Source organism: Fulvia fulva, chromosome 3 (genome assembly GCF_020509005.1).
Source record: "Fulvia fulva chromosome 3, complete sequence".
Classification (NCBI taxonomy): Eukaryota; Fungi; Ascomycota; class Dothideomycetes; order Mycosphaerellales; family Mycosphaerellaceae; genus Fulvia; species Fulvia fulva.
In genome coordinates this window covers 5,253,588-5,268,960 of record NC_063014.1, presented here as the reverse complement: position 1 = coordinate 5,268,960, position 15,373 = coordinate 5,253,588, and the positions used below count along the sequence as shown (strand labels likewise).

Genomic DNA, 15,373 nt, shown 5'->3' with positions numbered 1-15,373 from the left:
ACTACCAGCAGGCACATTTTACCTCCATTAACACATCTCCATCCTGATGTTCGATTGAGGCGTAAAGCCGATCTAAAGCATTTGTCAGCTCGAGGCCTTCTTCTCTGCGACTCCATACTTACCTCTGCCAGGGTGGATTCAGGTTGCGCTCCGTTCCCGAAGCTCTCTTGATGCCAGCCGGTGTAAAGCTCATTGCCATCAAGTCGAAGGACATAGTCCGCAATGAAGACCTTGTTGTGTTTCGACCACGCCAGTAATAGCTGCTGGAGTTTGGTGTCCCCACGGGCATGCACAAGTTGTTCCGTATCACGAATAAACCGACAGCCAGAATTGCATATGTTGAAGTCGAGGTTTGACCACGGAAGGCAGATGCTGGAGAGAACTTCGTATCTGATCACAGATCCGTGGTCGACGCCAAGCTAGGCAAGTCAGTGTTGATTGACCAGTGGAACTTAGAGCTGACAGACCTCATTCAGTGTACCATCTTTATCCACCAGCTTATTGTCTATCCAGACTCGGCCCTTAGAGACTGCGAATTTGTGATGCTCCAGCAGGTCCGATATCATCGTGTTGGCTGCGACCGCGATAGACGTAGCGATGACCAGTTCTTGATGGTCCCTCTGCAAGGTACAACGGATCTCTCTAGTCTCATAAGGTTCGGACCGATTTTGGGACGTAGTGGACGGAGTATCATGTCCATGCGTTGCTTCATCGAGGTGTTCACTGTCCTGTGGCAAGATTCTGGGGCCTTTCGATTCTACCTGGTACTTGTCGGATTCCACATTGTACGAGAAGGGTACGATTTGGATAGTCAAGAACCCATCATCGCTGCATATAGGTAGCTGCTCGACACGTCAGTCGCAGTCTGAAACAATGCTCAGGCTGGGAGACAGCTTACATCTTCAACGACGCCTCGGCATTCAAGACCTTTGCTGAAATTCAGGAGCATATCTTTGCCCTTATGAACTACCTTATCGCCAACAAGCATCTTGTATCCCCACGGGCTGACGCCCTGCCGACCGCAGATCTGCTCGAGCACCATCGGCAGTGGCCTCAGTTTGGAGACTCGCATTACCATGCTGTCGGCGGCGCTCTGCTGGCGAACGTGGAAATGGATAGTAGCGGTCGTCCAGACTTCAGGCATGTCACTTGGTGACAGGAAGTGATGCAGCTCGGCCAACGTCTTTTCGTCGCCTTGAGGAGCGTGCAAGATTTCCTGCTCGAATGATAAGTCCGGAGTTGTGGCCACCCCAATGTCATTGTCGTCCACGAAGCCGACATGATGGCCTCTCTTGGAAGCAGCGAGCACGCGATGGGATTGAATAGACGTCGTGCCGTCGACCGCTTCCGAAGGACTTTGATCTTCTACGGACGGGTCTGGGATGATCGCGAAGATGTATGGGTCATAGCGCGGCGCAAGCTGGAGGCATACTGGTCAGTCAGTTGGTAAAGGCAGTCAGGAGACGAGACATGCTTACTCCAAGAACTTTGCCGACCGAAGTTTCAAGAAAGATACTGCAACAACCTATGTTACCAGTTCTCTTCTCGAAGTAAATCACCACTCTGCCCTCAAGCATAAGTTGATAATCTCTCTTGCTGACATCTTTGGCGTCACAGATATTTCCAAAGCAGTCTAGCAACCTGTGATGCGATGCTGCTTGTACTATGATCTTCTCGGGCGGACTATTCGCCATGCGACGGAAAGAGAAGTTTAGTTTGAGCCCTTTACCGGTGAAATACTCCTATGTCCCTTATTGTGTCAAGGTTTTAGTACCGCTATGTCCCTCTTATGTTAAAAAGTTCTCCCGTAGCCCTTGTATTGGTGCAAGTTATAATATATATATATATATAAGTTATATATAGAAGCGTATGTTTTATTATATAGATAGATAGATATTTCATTAAGCTGTTGTAGTGCCCTTTGGCCTATGCAGCTATGCTATCTTGTTTTCGTATATATAGAGGGGAAACCGTGTTGGTGAAAACCCCTCCTCCTTCCCGCCTGTCTTTTCCTCCTAGTTGTTGTCTTAATTTTCCCTTGTTAGGGGTACGCTAGTGTCATGGGCCTGCCCTGATGACTACCCTATCTGCCACCCCCTAGCTTCCGCCTCTTGTCTATCCACTCCTCCGTCTCGCTAGCGAGGCTAAACTGCTAGAGGTATCCCTGCTGTAGTATCCACCGAGAGATTCGGCGAATGTTGCCTTTGTCCCTAATGATTGACTTGTAGTCTCTCCTTCCCGCTTGGTGCCTCCAATTTCCCCTGCCTCTCGCCCACTGCGGGCATCGTAGTAGCATATGTTCTGGGTTTTGCGATGGGTAGCCACACTGGCAGGCTGGGCTATAGATGTCTGGTACGCGTCTTCTAAACAGGTAGGCCCTTAACCCAATGTGTTCGGACCTGATTTGGATCGCTATGCTTGCCTCGGCCCTTGTCAGGTCCCTATATAGCTGGTAATTGTGTCTCTGGAAGGCTCGGAGCGCTATCGGGCCTGTTGTCTTAGGGGGCTTCTTTTTCCAGTCCTGCTCCCATAGGCAGCTCGCTATCTGTTCCGCTAGGCTTTGGGTCTTAGCCTTGCTCCCGCCGGCCTGGCGAGTCCTACGCTCCTCCTCTTTTCGTGCTAGCCATTCGGTGCTTGTCTGTATAGCCGCAAAGGTAGTAAGGTCATCCTCTTTTTGGCTTGTCCTATGTCCGGCCCCTCTCCGGTAGTGGCTTTCTATCTTATTCTTTGCCTCCTGGATCGTAGTTTGTACTGGGTAACCTGTCGTCCTTGCCGCGTATTGAATTCTCATTCCCCGGATGTACTGGCCGATTGGTGGTGTTCCTGTCTCCATTTCTACCGTGCTTGTTGACGTTGTCTTGTATGCGCCTAGTACCCTACGTAGGTTGCCTGCCTGTGTCCTGTTTAGGGGTTGCTCTATCCGTTTCGGGATCGGCTTGCCTACGCCTCCTGTTCCCCAAATCTGTGCCCCGTATAGCATAGCTGGTCTGACGATCGCCTTATACATTACTCTTGCCTTGTCGAATGTTGCTCCCCATGTAGATGCCGTAAGTCTCTTTATCGAGGCTTCGTTGACTTGTGCTCGACTCTGGGCTTTCTTAACCTGTACATTCCAGCTTAGCTTCGGGTCGAGCCAGATCCCTAGTACTCGTAGCTCCGCTGATGGCTTTGTCTCGTAGCCTTGGATTCTTACCGCCGCCTTCATGTTATGGTGTGTTCTCGCTTTACTGAAGTGTATAAGTTGGTACTTTTCAGGGGCGAACTGGGCACCATGCTTCTTTGCCCACTCCTCGCATTTCTTGTGCCTATCTTCGAGGAGGCGACAGTTCTCTTCTGTCGAGTCTGACCAGGCTAGGATGTTTTATTATATAAAGAGTAACTATAAGTTAGACAACTATAAGAAAAATTAAAAAAAAAGTACAAGAATCGCAAGTATAGATTATGCCTAGGTCATAGTAGTACTTTCTAACATAATAAGGGTTATAGGAGTACTTCAAGTGACACGGCGGTATTTTGCGACACAATAAGGGACATAGGAGTATTTCACCGGCCCTTTACTGTCTGTCATGCGGACTAGAGCTGGCTGCGAGTCGAGGTCAGTCGCTGGACTCCCATCATCGTAGGAGGATCCATTCATCTCAGGGTCATTCGAGGCATTGGAGTCTGGCTGACTTGCGGGTCCCTCGACTTGAATGTCCTGTCATACCCATCAGCATTCCGAAAGAACCATCTTTTCAGGATGATAACCTCTTCGTCAGATGTGAACACATTCGACCCCGAACGTAACGTACTTGGCTCCGAGGCCGATGAGGTCGAAAACGTATCGCTGGTACCGTAAAAGACCACTGGCAGGTCGAGGCCATGTTGTTGGGTGAAGACCGCTGCTTGTTGAGTGGGAGTGGCAGAGCGGGAACTGTTGGTGTCGACAAAGGTGAAATCGCCGTCATCTTCCGCGCCAGACAGAGTCACGGTCTCTCCTGCTTCAGATTCTGGGTGAGACATTGTGAGCGTGGCATTGAAGCCTCCGGTCTGGGTCTTCGGGATCACGGTGTAGAAATCGTCGTTGACAGCTTTGATGACAAGATCGGACACTAACAACCGATCGACATTGCCATGGTGAATGGATGCCACCACATGAGGCGGAAGCTCAACCTTGACGGTGACGGTCATGTTTGAAAACATCCCGATGATTACGATTCGCAACATAGAACGCAAGCAGGGGATCGTGAAGACGTCGATTATACTGCTGCCTAAGGTTCATCACGGAGAAGTTGTGCCTGGGTGGTAGCTCGATCCACTAACCAGCGCTCCCAAACGTTGGACCAATCTTAGCAGCCTCAATGTCATCACAGGCCATGCATTGATGCTGGCCGCTGCTTGCAATCGAATGGACCATACGTTGCACGTCGATATACCTCAAAGCGAGGACAATGTTGGAGGATTGACAGAACGAATGGATGAGGACGCATGCTCACCTACATCGTCCATCAACATCTTGAGGCAAGTAAGTGCGACATCTCTATTGACCAGTAAGCAAGGGAAGATGCACAGTCGAAGACCGAAGTCCGTGCCATAGCCATCATTTTGCGAGCTCATGAGTACTTCCACCCAGAAAAGGGATGGTCCACAGCCACCACAAGTCTTACCACAGATCCCTGAGATATGTTCACCTACATCACAACAGTCAGCAACGTACTTCAACGGCAATCATCAATCAAAATGAACATACCATCCCCAAACCCCTCCTCCGCCCCTCCCCCATCAATACCTCCCTCCCATCGAATATCAACTCCCCATTACAAACCCACCGCTGCGTCCCCAACTGCAACCCATCCCGTTTCTGGAAATACAGCGCAATCTCCGCGATAGGCGTCCTCGCATAAGCCTGCACTAGCGAAAAGCCCTCCGGCTTCTTGACCGCAAACGTAAAGCCGTCACTCTTCGAATTCGTGAAGTCCACACTGGCAGGGCGGTCCCGATGTTCCGTCCTAATCTCGTGCCGGAGTGAGTCTGAGGTGTCGAGGATGAGAGATAGTTCATCACCTTCTTTCAAGCCGCACTGGAGGATGTCGTTAGTCAAGGCGGTGGCGAGACCTCTCGTAGACTTACGGAGTTGACGCTGAGTTTTGGTGATAGCACTCGTCCTGAGTAGAGGAGGATAAGACCGTGCTGCCAGACGTCCAGCTCCTCGAGGAGTCTACACATGACTTCTCGAATCGGTAACGTGCTCTCGACTTTCATCTTTTGGCTTCGGTCTGCCAGGTCACGGAATCCTAGAATGAAGTCTGCGTCATCAACTTCTGGTAGATCTGGGAGCGGGATGTTGGGGACGGGCTTCTGCATTGGCGTGGTGGCATCGGGTGTCGTGGGGTACATCGAGAGTGGCGAGTCACGTCCACCTGCTGGAGCTTGTGCCGAAGGGTCGAAGCATGGTGGAACGAAGGATGGGAAGCTTGGTGTACTTGGTGATGAGACAGGTGATGGCACTGATGCCAGAGCTGTGATACTGTATGGTAGGCCTTTAATGGCATCTTTCATCGCATAGTTGATGATTTGCTGCATTTTCGGGTCAATCTCCCCAGGATTGGGTCCATCGCCTTTGCCAATTGCCGAGATCACCTGGAGTGGCAGTGTGATAGTCAAGTTGATCGACATGATTGCTCCTGTAGTACTCGAAGATATGAGACACGAGCACAAAACTTGCCATCGCGTGAAAATGTCGAAGCTCACACAAGCATCCCGAACAGGGCAGTGTGGCAAGGCTTCCGACCGGGGAACCTTGAGTACCGCCACGATATTCCAAGCTCGTGGAAATGAAGCACATGGCATTGACCTTTGTCGTAGCTCGGGGGTCACTCGACGGGGCAACGGGACGAAGTCTCTTGCCGATGATGTTGGTGATGAGCGTGGTGACTAACTTCGCAACAGGCTTGTTTCCTAGATCTCACGCAATCAGTCGGTGCTGGGCGCATCATGTCCTTGGTAGCCGGGTACCTTGAGCCATCGAGCTCGCGAATCAAAATGCATCGCGCTCGATGTATCAGTAGAAGCTGGGAGACTGCAGCACTGGGGCTTGGGGGAAACCACCCAACAGTAGCTCTCGCAACTGAGCAGAAGCCTGACCTGGCAGCTAGCATGCCATACGTCCCCGGCCGCGCTCATGTGATACCAGTCCTCGGGTCCCTCTTCAAAGCCCTCATATCATCTTCCGAAGCCCGTCGCCCCTCATCCACAATCTTCCGATACCTCTGCAACCACTTCTGTTTGTACTCCAAGCTCTCAGCATCCTGATCAAGTCCACAACTATTCGACACAGTGTCCAGACCAATCGCAGGCTCCAGACCGTTACCACTCGAGACATCCGAATGCGCAACATCTTCAGGATGCCCAGGCATAGTCATCGTCGCGATGGGATACTGCCACTGCCTCACCAACCCAGCCGGATATAAAGCACCCGCTCTGGCACTGGCGAGCTTAGGCAGTGCAGCCCCATCTAGATTCTTGGTCACGGCGTTGTAGTCGGCGTTGTAGTCGCTTGTACAACGTGAGCAACTCGCGATGGAGAATTGTGGTTCGTTATCGATGAAGTCTCGCATCTGCTTGCGGGTCTCCTGGTAAGGCGTTTCAACGGCTTCGACTCGTTCGAGGAGAATCTTCTCAATAGCATGATAATCTGCCCGTTTCAGCCTCGCCAGCAGGTCGTCGTAATCCTTCTGAGAGCAGCCGGGATAGGCTGTGAGGTATTGTTCCAGACCTCGCAGATACTACTGACGTTCTGTGTTCAGTTCGCGCTCGGCGATTTGTTTCTGTAGTTTGAGATTGTATAAGTTCCTGGCAGGGACTGGGAGGCCCTCTTCAGCGTGCAGAGAAAAGGGCCGTCCTTCTTCGCCGCGGTCGTCTCGGAAGGGCAGTTCGCAAGTCCAGTCGGAAGTCGTAGGCTGAGGTGGCATTTGCTGAATGTTACACTTCACAAGCTCATGTCTGGTCTTGATGCGATCACCCAAAGCCGCCGTCACCGCGTTCGTCAAGATGCGGTGGAGACGCGCCACGTACTGCTCTCTCGATACTTGCAGTGCTCTTCTCGCGGCCTGAAAGGTCTTGCCAAGTTCGAGTCTTGCAGTACCTTTGTCGCACTGCAGAAACTTCACCGAAGCGGTCTTCACGGCGAACTGCTCAGCCCGCAGCTGTCGATGCTTACATGTGGAGTGAGTATGAGAACATTTTCGATATTGGCAAGACGTTCTGCTTATCATCTGTGTCGGCACCTTGTGGCAGTGAGCGGTAGACAAGAGAAGTCTGTTCGACCGCCTGCATGGCTGTCTTCGGGGCAGCTTCCACCTTACGCAAGTCACTTTGAACCAGAGCCTCTTCCGCACAGACCCTTGCAAGAAAGGCACGGGCGGTCTTGATGGTGGAGTCAAAGTTCTCCAGAGAATGTTCCAATCCGATAAAGGTGGATCACGAGATGATTTCCCTTTGTCCGCTCCAAGTATTTATATTGCGGTTGTGGTCTGCATACTCTGCCTCGAGTTTGGTCAGAGTCTGTTGCAGATCGTGCCGGGTGTTATTCAGTCTGACAGCATCAAGTAGATGGGACACGAAGCAGTCAGCATCGTGACTTGCATGGCCGTAGTCGCTAGAGACGATGCTCAGAGGGAATGGTTTCATGCGACTTCTTGCTGTCTTGTTCTCAGTCTTCCGTCTCTTTGCAGCAGCGCCGCCTCCAGAAATGTGCAGCATTGGAGCCCTATCGTCTCTGGGTCGCTTTGGAGGATGCGCTTCGTTCGGATAATCCAAGACCACCTCGTGGCGTCGATCAGCCGATGTGTCTGCCATGGTGTGGATACGAGTCGTGATGCTTCGGACTAAAGCGTGCGAAGCTAGAGGTAGAAAGTCGTAACAAAGCGGTTGCGACATATCAATGTCCAGGCTTTGACGCGCTTGGCAGCAAAGGGGATTCCTATTCACTTTCTTCTCTTCCGAGCGTTAACGCGAAGCTTCAGCTCACCAGCACAGTCCTCGGGTCCGTCTGTAGATCCTTGATAGCGACATCGCAGTATCGGCTTCATGTCCTTTACCAAGGCTCTATACTTCCCCGACCACTTCGCCTTCCTCTGCCGACTCACAACCTCTTCTACAGACCCACTCCCAAACGAGACCACCTCTTCATCAGCGAGAGTCTTCACCTTTTGCTCTGCTCGTTAGAGCAAGTTGAGTGCTCAACGTGTAGGTAATCCGGCGCCGATATAGCTTCGTTCGCTACATTTGCGTGCCATTCTCTGATTCTCGTCAACGGCGTACGGACGAGAGCAGTCCTGACGGCATCTTCAGGTGCACTGGGGCCAGTGATATAGTCACTCGTCTTCGGACCTAGAGACACCTCCGAGGGAGTATTATGGGCCTTCAAGACCTCGCGGACAGCTCTTCGCGCTCCCTCGTACCGACGCTGCGACTTGTTCAGATCTTCACTCAACCTGGCGTGCTCCGACTCGGAAGACTCGCCATTGTTCATCTGCCAAAGTTTCGCGAATGTCTGGTGAGTATCGAGGCCATTGAAGGCAAGATACTCGGCAAGTTTAGAGTTGTAGTCGTTGGCGAAGGATTGCAAGGCAGCAGTCGCTTGACGGACCTCTTCTCTCAATTCGGAGAGCCGATGTTCGTGCTGAGCCACCTGCAGATAGGCTGACGTAGGGTCTAGGAGTTTTGGACGACCGTCCGCACGTCTTCCATCCCGCATGTCGATATCAGCCCAGAAATCAGGACGGACCTTTTGGCATGGGACAAGTTGTGCCAGGTTTTGCTCAGTCAAGCTGTATACTGTCTGAACGGGGTCCCGATAACTGTCCCGCGTAACAACCTGTATCAAACTCTCCTCGAATAGCTTAAGACAACATGTTGTGCCAGGTTTTGCTCAGTTAGTTTGTACACTGTCTGAACGGGGTCCCGATGACTATCCCGCGTGATGACCTGTATCAAACTCTCCTCGAATAGCTTAAGAGTTTCTCGATTCGAGTCCACTTCATACCGTGAGCGCTCGGCCTCGAGCAATGAAGGATGTCTGGCCTCAGACAGAGGAGCTTCCGCTGTGCTGTTCAAATATCTGGATCTCAAGTTGCTGTACGCTTGCTCGTCGTGACGAAGCTGCGTCGAGAGCGCAAGATGTGTACCGAGCCGCGCGCACGCAGACCGGTACCGGTGTCCCTGTCATGCTCTGCTGACCTGTCACCTTTTAGATTGGTGCGGGCATCGTGTATAATTCTCCAATTCTGCTTGATCGCTGCTTTCACGAGTCTCAATGTATCTTCAATGGCTCGAATTTGCTAATTCATGGATCGTTGATTTGATTGGTGGTCATCTAATTCACTCACAAATCCTGGCAGCGCCTGTCTGAGGCTTTGCACGCCCGCGGCCTCTGCCGCAGCGATGCGGGCGAAAGTCCAGGTCAGATCACAATAGCTACGCGGCTTGTCACTGCAGGCTGCCTCGTGAGTGGAAAGGAAGCTTTGGAGTCTGATAGCATCTTCAATTTGCTGTGTAAGCACGTGTCATTATGTGTTCGATGCGAATGCTCCTGGCTCAGCAGGAGTGGCAGGGTTGACGATCGAAGGGGACGTTTGGTGCGGAGTCTCGTGGCCACGGATCTACGACGGGTGTTCGGGCCTGGCTTCGTGATCCTGGCAGGGGAATGGTTGGATGCGTGGAAAGCACAAAATGCCCGATAACCGAAAGCCCCGAGTCGAACGCTACGTAGCCAGAGAGATTTCTGCAGACGCAGGGCATTCATTGTGATACTTTCTTGATCGACTGAGGCTGGATGAGGATGCCTTAGGTTTCTGTAGATCTCTAGAGAAGAACCCTGCCAAGTCTTCTTTGTTCGTTGGCGGAAGGAGAGCATAGCGTAGACACCGTGAATGCATGTCTCCGAACTAGCAGAGCGCGAATGATGTGCAACATTTCGCGACCAGAGAACATTCATCCAATGTTGAGATGTACCTGAGCGTGTGAGATACCTTGTCTCTGGTGCGATGGTATAAAATGCTGTGGTGATACAATGCAACTCTGATGCAATCCGTGCCGAGCGCGACACACCGCAAGATCTGGCGCAGGAACCCAAGCGTACCTCGAAGACCGACAGCCCCGTGCCACAGCGAGATGATCCTTTAACGCCAGGAGAGATGTACGAGTCGTACTGCTGGCCGCTGATGAGTATGCCGCGCGACCGAGCATGAAAGAGGTGCCGGGTGGCTTCAGTGCAAGTTCTACTCCATGGCGGGTTTATATATACACGTCACACAGCCCATCGAGCCATCTGCGCTGTTCTTGCGCTCCAGCACAGCTCTATGTTATGATCATGACTCTTTTGCTCGTTCTCCTCCATCCTAGTGCTTCTTCTCGTCTTTCTCTGCTTCCTTCAAGAATTGTCTGCGATGTCCGTGTTAGTGTCCCGACCAGCATCTTCTTGCCAACATTTCCGCAATGCTCTTGCCGATGAAACATACTGTATGAAGTTCTCCTCGTCCTTGCTGCTGGCGTTGATGGGAGGGGCCTGCTGTGCGGGCTTCTTGCTGCCGCCGCTCATGGCCCAGCCACCGATGAACATTGTCGAGAGAGTCGCGATTGAGAGCTGTACATCTTGCCGTTAGTGATATGTCCGGTACTGTAGTGTCCATCTCTTTGCGCTCGTCTCTGCCATGGCGATTGCGCACTCGAGGGGTGTCGGCGGTGGTGATGGGAGGGATGCGTACCCAATGCGAGCCGACCTTCTGGCCTGCGATCTGGTAGTATTGGACCATCTTTGCGGTTTTGTGTGGAGATGTGGTAGGTGGAGGTGGTGAATGGGGTGGGTGGACGTGTTGTTGCTGGCGTCTCTTCAAGATGAGGTCTGGTCGGCATCTTCCCCGATCTTTGCCGACATGGATTCGAGCTACGGAGCTACATGTACGAGCTTCTTCCTTCTACATTTCTTCCTGTTCTACACCACAACCTCATCACTATAGACGATAGATAATACACCGCCACCACCATGTCCCGCGACAGCAAAACCGCCGCCGACGACCTGACCCGGTCCAAGACCACATCCCTCACCAACAACACCCGACCCGACGCCGACAGACTCGACACCATCCCGCACGAACGCAAAGAAACCCGTCCCGACTTCTCCAAACCCCTCCCGCGCCAAAAACTCCCCACAGACCTCCAAAAGACGCTCGACAATGAAGAGAAATTCTGGGAAGTCCTCTCCACCGGCGAAGGCCAAGAAACCACCGACACCTCAGTCCGCTACGCCGCCTACGCCTCCCGTCTGCGCACAATCATGCTCAGCGCCCACCGCTACGTGGCATATACCTCAGACATTGGCGAGAGTTTCCGACCCGTAGCGCATCCCTATCTAATACGAGGCGCATACGGTGTAAGTTGGGCATACCTGATCGGCGACGTGAGTTACGAGGGCTACAAAGCGCGGATCCGCAACCAGCGCGTTCTGAACCCGGAGACGGAGGAAGATAAGGCTGCTGCTGCGGCGGACCCAGGACGGGGTGTGCCTGCGATTGAGGATTACAGGGCTGTTATGGCGCAGAGGGCGATATTTCAGGGTGTGGCTAGTATGGGGTTGCCGGCGCTCACGATTCACAGTATTGTGAGGTACTCGGGGAGGGCGATGAAGAATGTGAAGAATGTGAGGATACGGACGTGGGGGCCGATTGGGCTGGGGCTGGCGGCTGTTCCGGCTTTGCCGTACATGTTTGACGAGCCGGTCGAGCATGCGACGGAGTGGATTTCCCATAGGGCGTTTGAGGCGGTTGGTGGGCCGAAGGCAGTGGGTAAAGATGCAGAGGGCAGAGGGGCAGGGCTCGAGGAGAAGAGGGAGGGGCGAAAGGCTGAGAAGGAGCTGTAGTGGTGATATGGTGGATGTGATGGTTGGTGTGAGCTATGTGTACCAAAGCAAAGGAGGCTCGGAGCATGAAGCGAAGCATGGTGTACGGCGTTCTTTTTTCTCGGCTCCATGAGGCGGATGATACCACGAGGTAGAATACAGTGTACATAGCAGACGCATCTCAGATCGTTTACATCAGGGCCCATCCCGTGAAGCAGTCCCGAGGGCTCCTGAAAGAAAAAGAAGACGTGGGCGCTATGCGAGACATTGCCTGTCTTTCGAACGTTACGATAGCTACAACGCGGCATAGCGACCACTTGCAAAGTGAAAGCGTCCAATTTCCAGCGCGCGTCGCATCGCTTCGACAAACTTTGCTTTGTCCAACGCGCTCGAAGCACTCTCCGCAGGGTGTAGTCGCTACTGCTTGGCGAAGCAAGGCGGCCACCTCTTCTGTCAACGGCCCTTGTTCCGAACCGCTATATCAAGGACTACATCAAGTCATCTCTTATGCAACAATTGCTTTGCCATGACCTCGACACATCTCCAGCTTACAATACATTTCGCACGAAGCTACATCTTGCTCAGGTGAGACCAGCGAAATACGGTGCACTCAAGCGACATCCCAATTTGATCTCAATACTTGCTGAACACGGCTGTACCTCCAAGATGGACAAACAGATTACCTCGCAGACCAAAGACTCATGGCGTCAGCGATGGTTTTCGAATGCCACCAAGAAGCGGGCTAGGGCAGAATATCATGACGATTTCGGGGCATACCTGGCGGCCTTTAAACCGGAGCCAAATGTTAAGCCGAGAACCCCAGACAAAGAAATTCGAAGACAGCAGCGCGTGTTAGCCAGGGCTCCACATAGAGCTTTGAGGGAATCATACTACGACACCGCGGAAGCCATGATGAAGGACCTGGTGACCAGCCTATCAAGTGGTAGACCTACCTTAAGCGCCGCTGCTGACATCGTCTTCGTGTGCATTGACCTCGAAGGGGATATGCAATGCGGCATCAGTGAGCTTGGAGTCGCAACTCTGGATACGAGAGACTTGTTCAAGTCTATGAAATCGGCATCACAATGCTCCATCGAGACAATGAATTACAGACTGTCCAAAAGAAGCAACAGGAAGTTTATGCATGGCCAGACCACGGACCTTTCCGCCGACCTGTTGAAATCGACCATCCTGGACTCACTTGTGATACAAGACGATCAAAACCCAAGCCAAAATCGAAATATCATCCTAGTCGGCCACAGCGTCCGGAGCGAATTAGCCTCCTTCGATGGACTCGGTATCCCCCTGGAAGATTTGCCTTCCAAAAGCGTCCTCGACACATATGCACTCCGCCAGCAGATCTTCGGCCACAGCGGGGCACTGCATGAGATTCTGGAGCACTTGCACGTGCCTCACGTCAAGACGCTACTACACTGTGCTGGAAATGATGCACATCATACTCTGCAAGCCTTAGCGGCTATGCTGGCAATTCAGCTTCGAGCGAGGACGGCCGAATCGGGCTCTGGGTCGGTGCTCGCACAGCTTGAGGGACTCGCGAAGAAGCCTGTAATTCTGCCGCTCGCTGCGGAGAAGAGAGAGCAGGAAGATTGGGAAGATTTTCTTGGGGAAGGGAGTGGTCTGGATTGGGGAGAGGACGGAGACGTGGATGGATCGTGGTATTGAGTACTTCTCTTCAATCTTTACTGTTCGTTTGGCGGCATGGGGGACCTCGATACCGGCTACCAGCTTACAATGTTGACCGCGATAGACATTTGCGACATATGAGGGAATGGAGACTGAGGAGTCGCCGGTGCAGATCTTCTGCGAGGAGTTTACGACGGCTTGGCGATATGCTACTCTTCGGAGACAGATCACGCCGTAGAGGTTCCGAGTTTGCGTCGGGTGTATGATCTGGTCTGACTGATTCTGTCTTCAACTTGGATGCCTGCGAGGTATTGCATCCGCGCACCTGGCAGTAGCGGGTGTCTGTGCTTGGGCTCGGTGCATGGCTTCATGTGATTGTGGCGCTAGGGCACGTGGCCCGCTTCGTCTTGTGACTAGCGCAACTCCATGCTGATACTTAAGAATTCGCACTTCATTCCCTCCACTGACAACATTATCCGCTTCTGAACATCCACTCCACAGCCATGCCGCCAAAGCAAGAGCCCACACGGACTAACGCCGCTAGGCACGCTGTGCTGAACACCTACGAGCTCCTGGAAAGCATCCTGCTTGGAGTACCGGTCCTCGATCTCTTGACAACTACTACTAAAACCTGTCGGACATGGAGGGATACATTCGTGAGCTCTAAGAGGATCCGCAAGCTCTTGTTCGAGAGCAAGTTACCAGGTGAGCCCCCGCGCAGACAGTGAGCCGCGCAGTATCAAACTGACATGCAAAGACCAATGGGACGATGTCGACGGCATCATCGTCAACGGCGTGAAGGGAAAGTATCGCACCACACCGTGGATCTTTCGCACCGACTTCAGACTGCTTGGTAGTCTCCAGGGCCACATCCTTGTCCTCTACACTGGCACATGTAAATGGACGATCTACGCCCCAACAGACCGCACCCTCGACATGGAAATCAATCGCCTCCGGCTTGAGATCGAGTGCGAAGTAGTCGACAACGAACTAGTCGAGCACGCTTATCTGTATCCAGGCCACCAGGTACCCACCGTGAACCAAGTGACCAAGATCAGATGGCGGGACCGAATCCACGGTACAATCGACGAGCGCAGTTTCAGAAAGCAGGCCTTCCCAATTCCCTTCTGGAATGATACGTTCATAGAGGATACCTTTGAATCAGAGGACGAAGAACGGAACAAGCAGGACCGAATGCTGTTGCTGTACGCAGCCAGTCCGTCGAGGACTTGGATATTGATAGGGCGCCCCGTGCATGAAAGTATTTGCTTGGCGATGGGCGTGGCTGAGGAGATGGAGGAAATGGGCCACGTCGTTGAGTCACCAGTACATTTCTTTGGGGCCGACTTCTCAGTAGCTGGGAAGGGTTGCTTATATCGGACGGTGAAGAAAGCGCTGAGGTTGCTATTCCGCGCAGTCGGCGGTTCTATGATTCGGCAGAGTCTGAAGTGGCGAAAGTATCGAGATAAGTGATGGCTCGTTGGCATTGATTTCGATTGGCACCTGTTGGTAACGGTGTGGCAACTCAGGAGCCTTGTCGCGGACCCGACCTTGGCAGCCAAAGATCCAAGTAGCTCCCCCAGGAGTGTCTCCTCACACATCCCATCTTCTACCTCTTATCCGCTAGCCATATCAACAGGGCGTGCAGATGAAAGCAAGGGCCTTCCCCAGAAGGAAAATTTGGCCTGAAAAACTGACGAAGGAAAGGCAGGGGGGCACATCAACAAATAGCGATAATGATTAGAACCTACGCGAAATGCTCCAAGTATCGTAGAGAGAGGCGCGTCGTGCAACGCTCCCGCTTCTACGTTCGCAGCGATCGCTACGCCACGAGAGCACTGTCGTAGCTACTAA

General features: G+C 52.6%; 9 protein-coding genes across 9 annotated transcripts; 3 read left to right on the top strand and 6 right to left on the bottom strand.

The window, feature by feature from the left end:
* Window positions 1–27: 27 nt before the first annotated feature.
* On the bottom strand, window positions 28–1,694 carry CLAFUR5_08564 (uncharacterized protein; the record flags this gene model as incomplete). Its single annotated transcript, XM_047907712.1, has 5 exons — window positions 28–72; window positions 123–419; window positions 468–842; window positions 899–1,420; window positions 1,479–1,694. The coding sequence occupies 5 exons, from the start codon at window positions 1,692–1,694 to the stop codon at window positions 28–30; spliced, it is 1,455 nt and encodes a 484-aa protein (XP_047759154.1).
* Window positions 1,695–3,633: 1,939 nt separating this feature from the next.
* Window positions 3,634–4,206, bottom strand: CLAFUR5_08563 (uncharacterized protein; the record flags this gene model as incomplete). Its single annotated transcript, XM_047907711.1, has 1 exon — window positions 3,634–4,206. The coding sequence occupies one exon, from the start codon at window positions 4,204–4,206 to the stop codon at window positions 3,634–3,636; it is 573 nt and encodes a 190-aa protein (XP_047759159.1).
* A 386-nt stretch (window positions 4,207–4,592) lies between these two features.
* On the bottom strand, window positions 4,593–5,738 carry CLAFUR5_08562 (uncharacterized protein; the record flags this gene model as incomplete). Its single annotated transcript, XM_047907710.1, has 4 exons — window positions 4,593–4,670; window positions 4,730–5,059; window positions 5,110–5,671; window positions 5,731–5,738. The coding sequence occupies 4 exons, from the start codon at window positions 5,736–5,738 to the stop codon at window positions 4,593–4,595; spliced, it is 978 nt and encodes a 325-aa protein (XP_047759160.1).
* Window positions 5,739–6,158: 420 nt separating this feature from the next.
* On the bottom strand, window positions 6,159–7,836 carry CLAFUR5_08561 (uncharacterized protein; the record flags this gene model as incomplete). Its single annotated transcript, XM_047907709.1, has 4 exons — window positions 6,159–6,733; window positions 6,773–7,193; window positions 7,344–7,404; window positions 7,520–7,836. 4 exons carry the CDS (start codon window positions 7,834–7,836, stop codon window positions 6,159–6,161), a joined length of 1,374 nt encoding a protein of 457 aa, XP_047759157.1.
* Window positions 7,837–8,182: 346 nt separating this feature from the next.
* CLAFUR5_08560 (uncharacterized protein) lies at window positions 8,183–8,737 on the bottom strand (the record flags this gene model as incomplete). Its single annotated transcript, XM_047907708.1, has 1 exon — window positions 8,183–8,737. The coding sequence occupies one exon, from the start codon at window positions 8,735–8,737 to the stop codon at window positions 8,183–8,185; it is 555 nt and encodes a 184-aa protein (XP_047759158.1).
* Window positions 8,738–10,379: 1,642 nt separating this feature from the next.
* CLAFUR5_08559 (uncharacterized protein) lies at window positions 10,380–10,793 on the bottom strand (the record flags this gene model as incomplete). Its single annotated transcript, XM_047907707.1, has 3 exons — window positions 10,380–10,422; window positions 10,500–10,624; window positions 10,746–10,793. 3 exons carry the CDS (start codon window positions 10,791–10,793, stop codon window positions 10,380–10,382), a joined length of 216 nt encoding a protein of 71 aa, XP_047759507.1.
* A 230-nt stretch (window positions 10,794–11,023) lies between these two features.
* CLAFUR5_08558 (uncharacterized protein) lies at window positions 11,024–11,896 on the top strand (the record flags this gene model as incomplete). The annotated part of the gene is made up of 1 exon (XM_047907706.1): window positions 11,024–11,896. One exon carries the CDS (start codon window positions 11,024–11,026, stop codon window positions 11,894–11,896), a length of 873 nt encoding a protein of 290 aa, XP_047759453.1.
* A 645-nt stretch (window positions 11,897–12,541) lies between these two features.
* On the top strand, window positions 12,542–13,558 carry CLAFUR5_08557 (uncharacterized protein; the record flags this gene model as incomplete). The annotated part of the gene is made up of 1 exon (XM_047907705.1): window positions 12,542–13,558. The coding sequence occupies one exon, from the start codon at window positions 12,542–12,544 to the stop codon at window positions 13,556–13,558; it is 1,017 nt and encodes a 338-aa protein (XP_047759443.1).
* A 464-nt stretch (window positions 13,559–14,022) lies between these two features.
* CLAFUR5_08556 (uncharacterized protein) lies at window positions 14,023–14,992 on the top strand (the record flags this gene model as incomplete). The annotated part of the gene is made up of 2 exons (XM_047907704.1): window positions 14,023–14,224; window positions 14,277–14,992. The coding sequence occupies 2 exons, from the start codon at window positions 14,023–14,025 to the stop codon at window positions 14,990–14,992; spliced, it is 918 nt and encodes a 305-aa protein (XP_047759316.1).
* Between the last annotated feature and the right edge of the window lie 381 nt (window positions 14,993–15,373).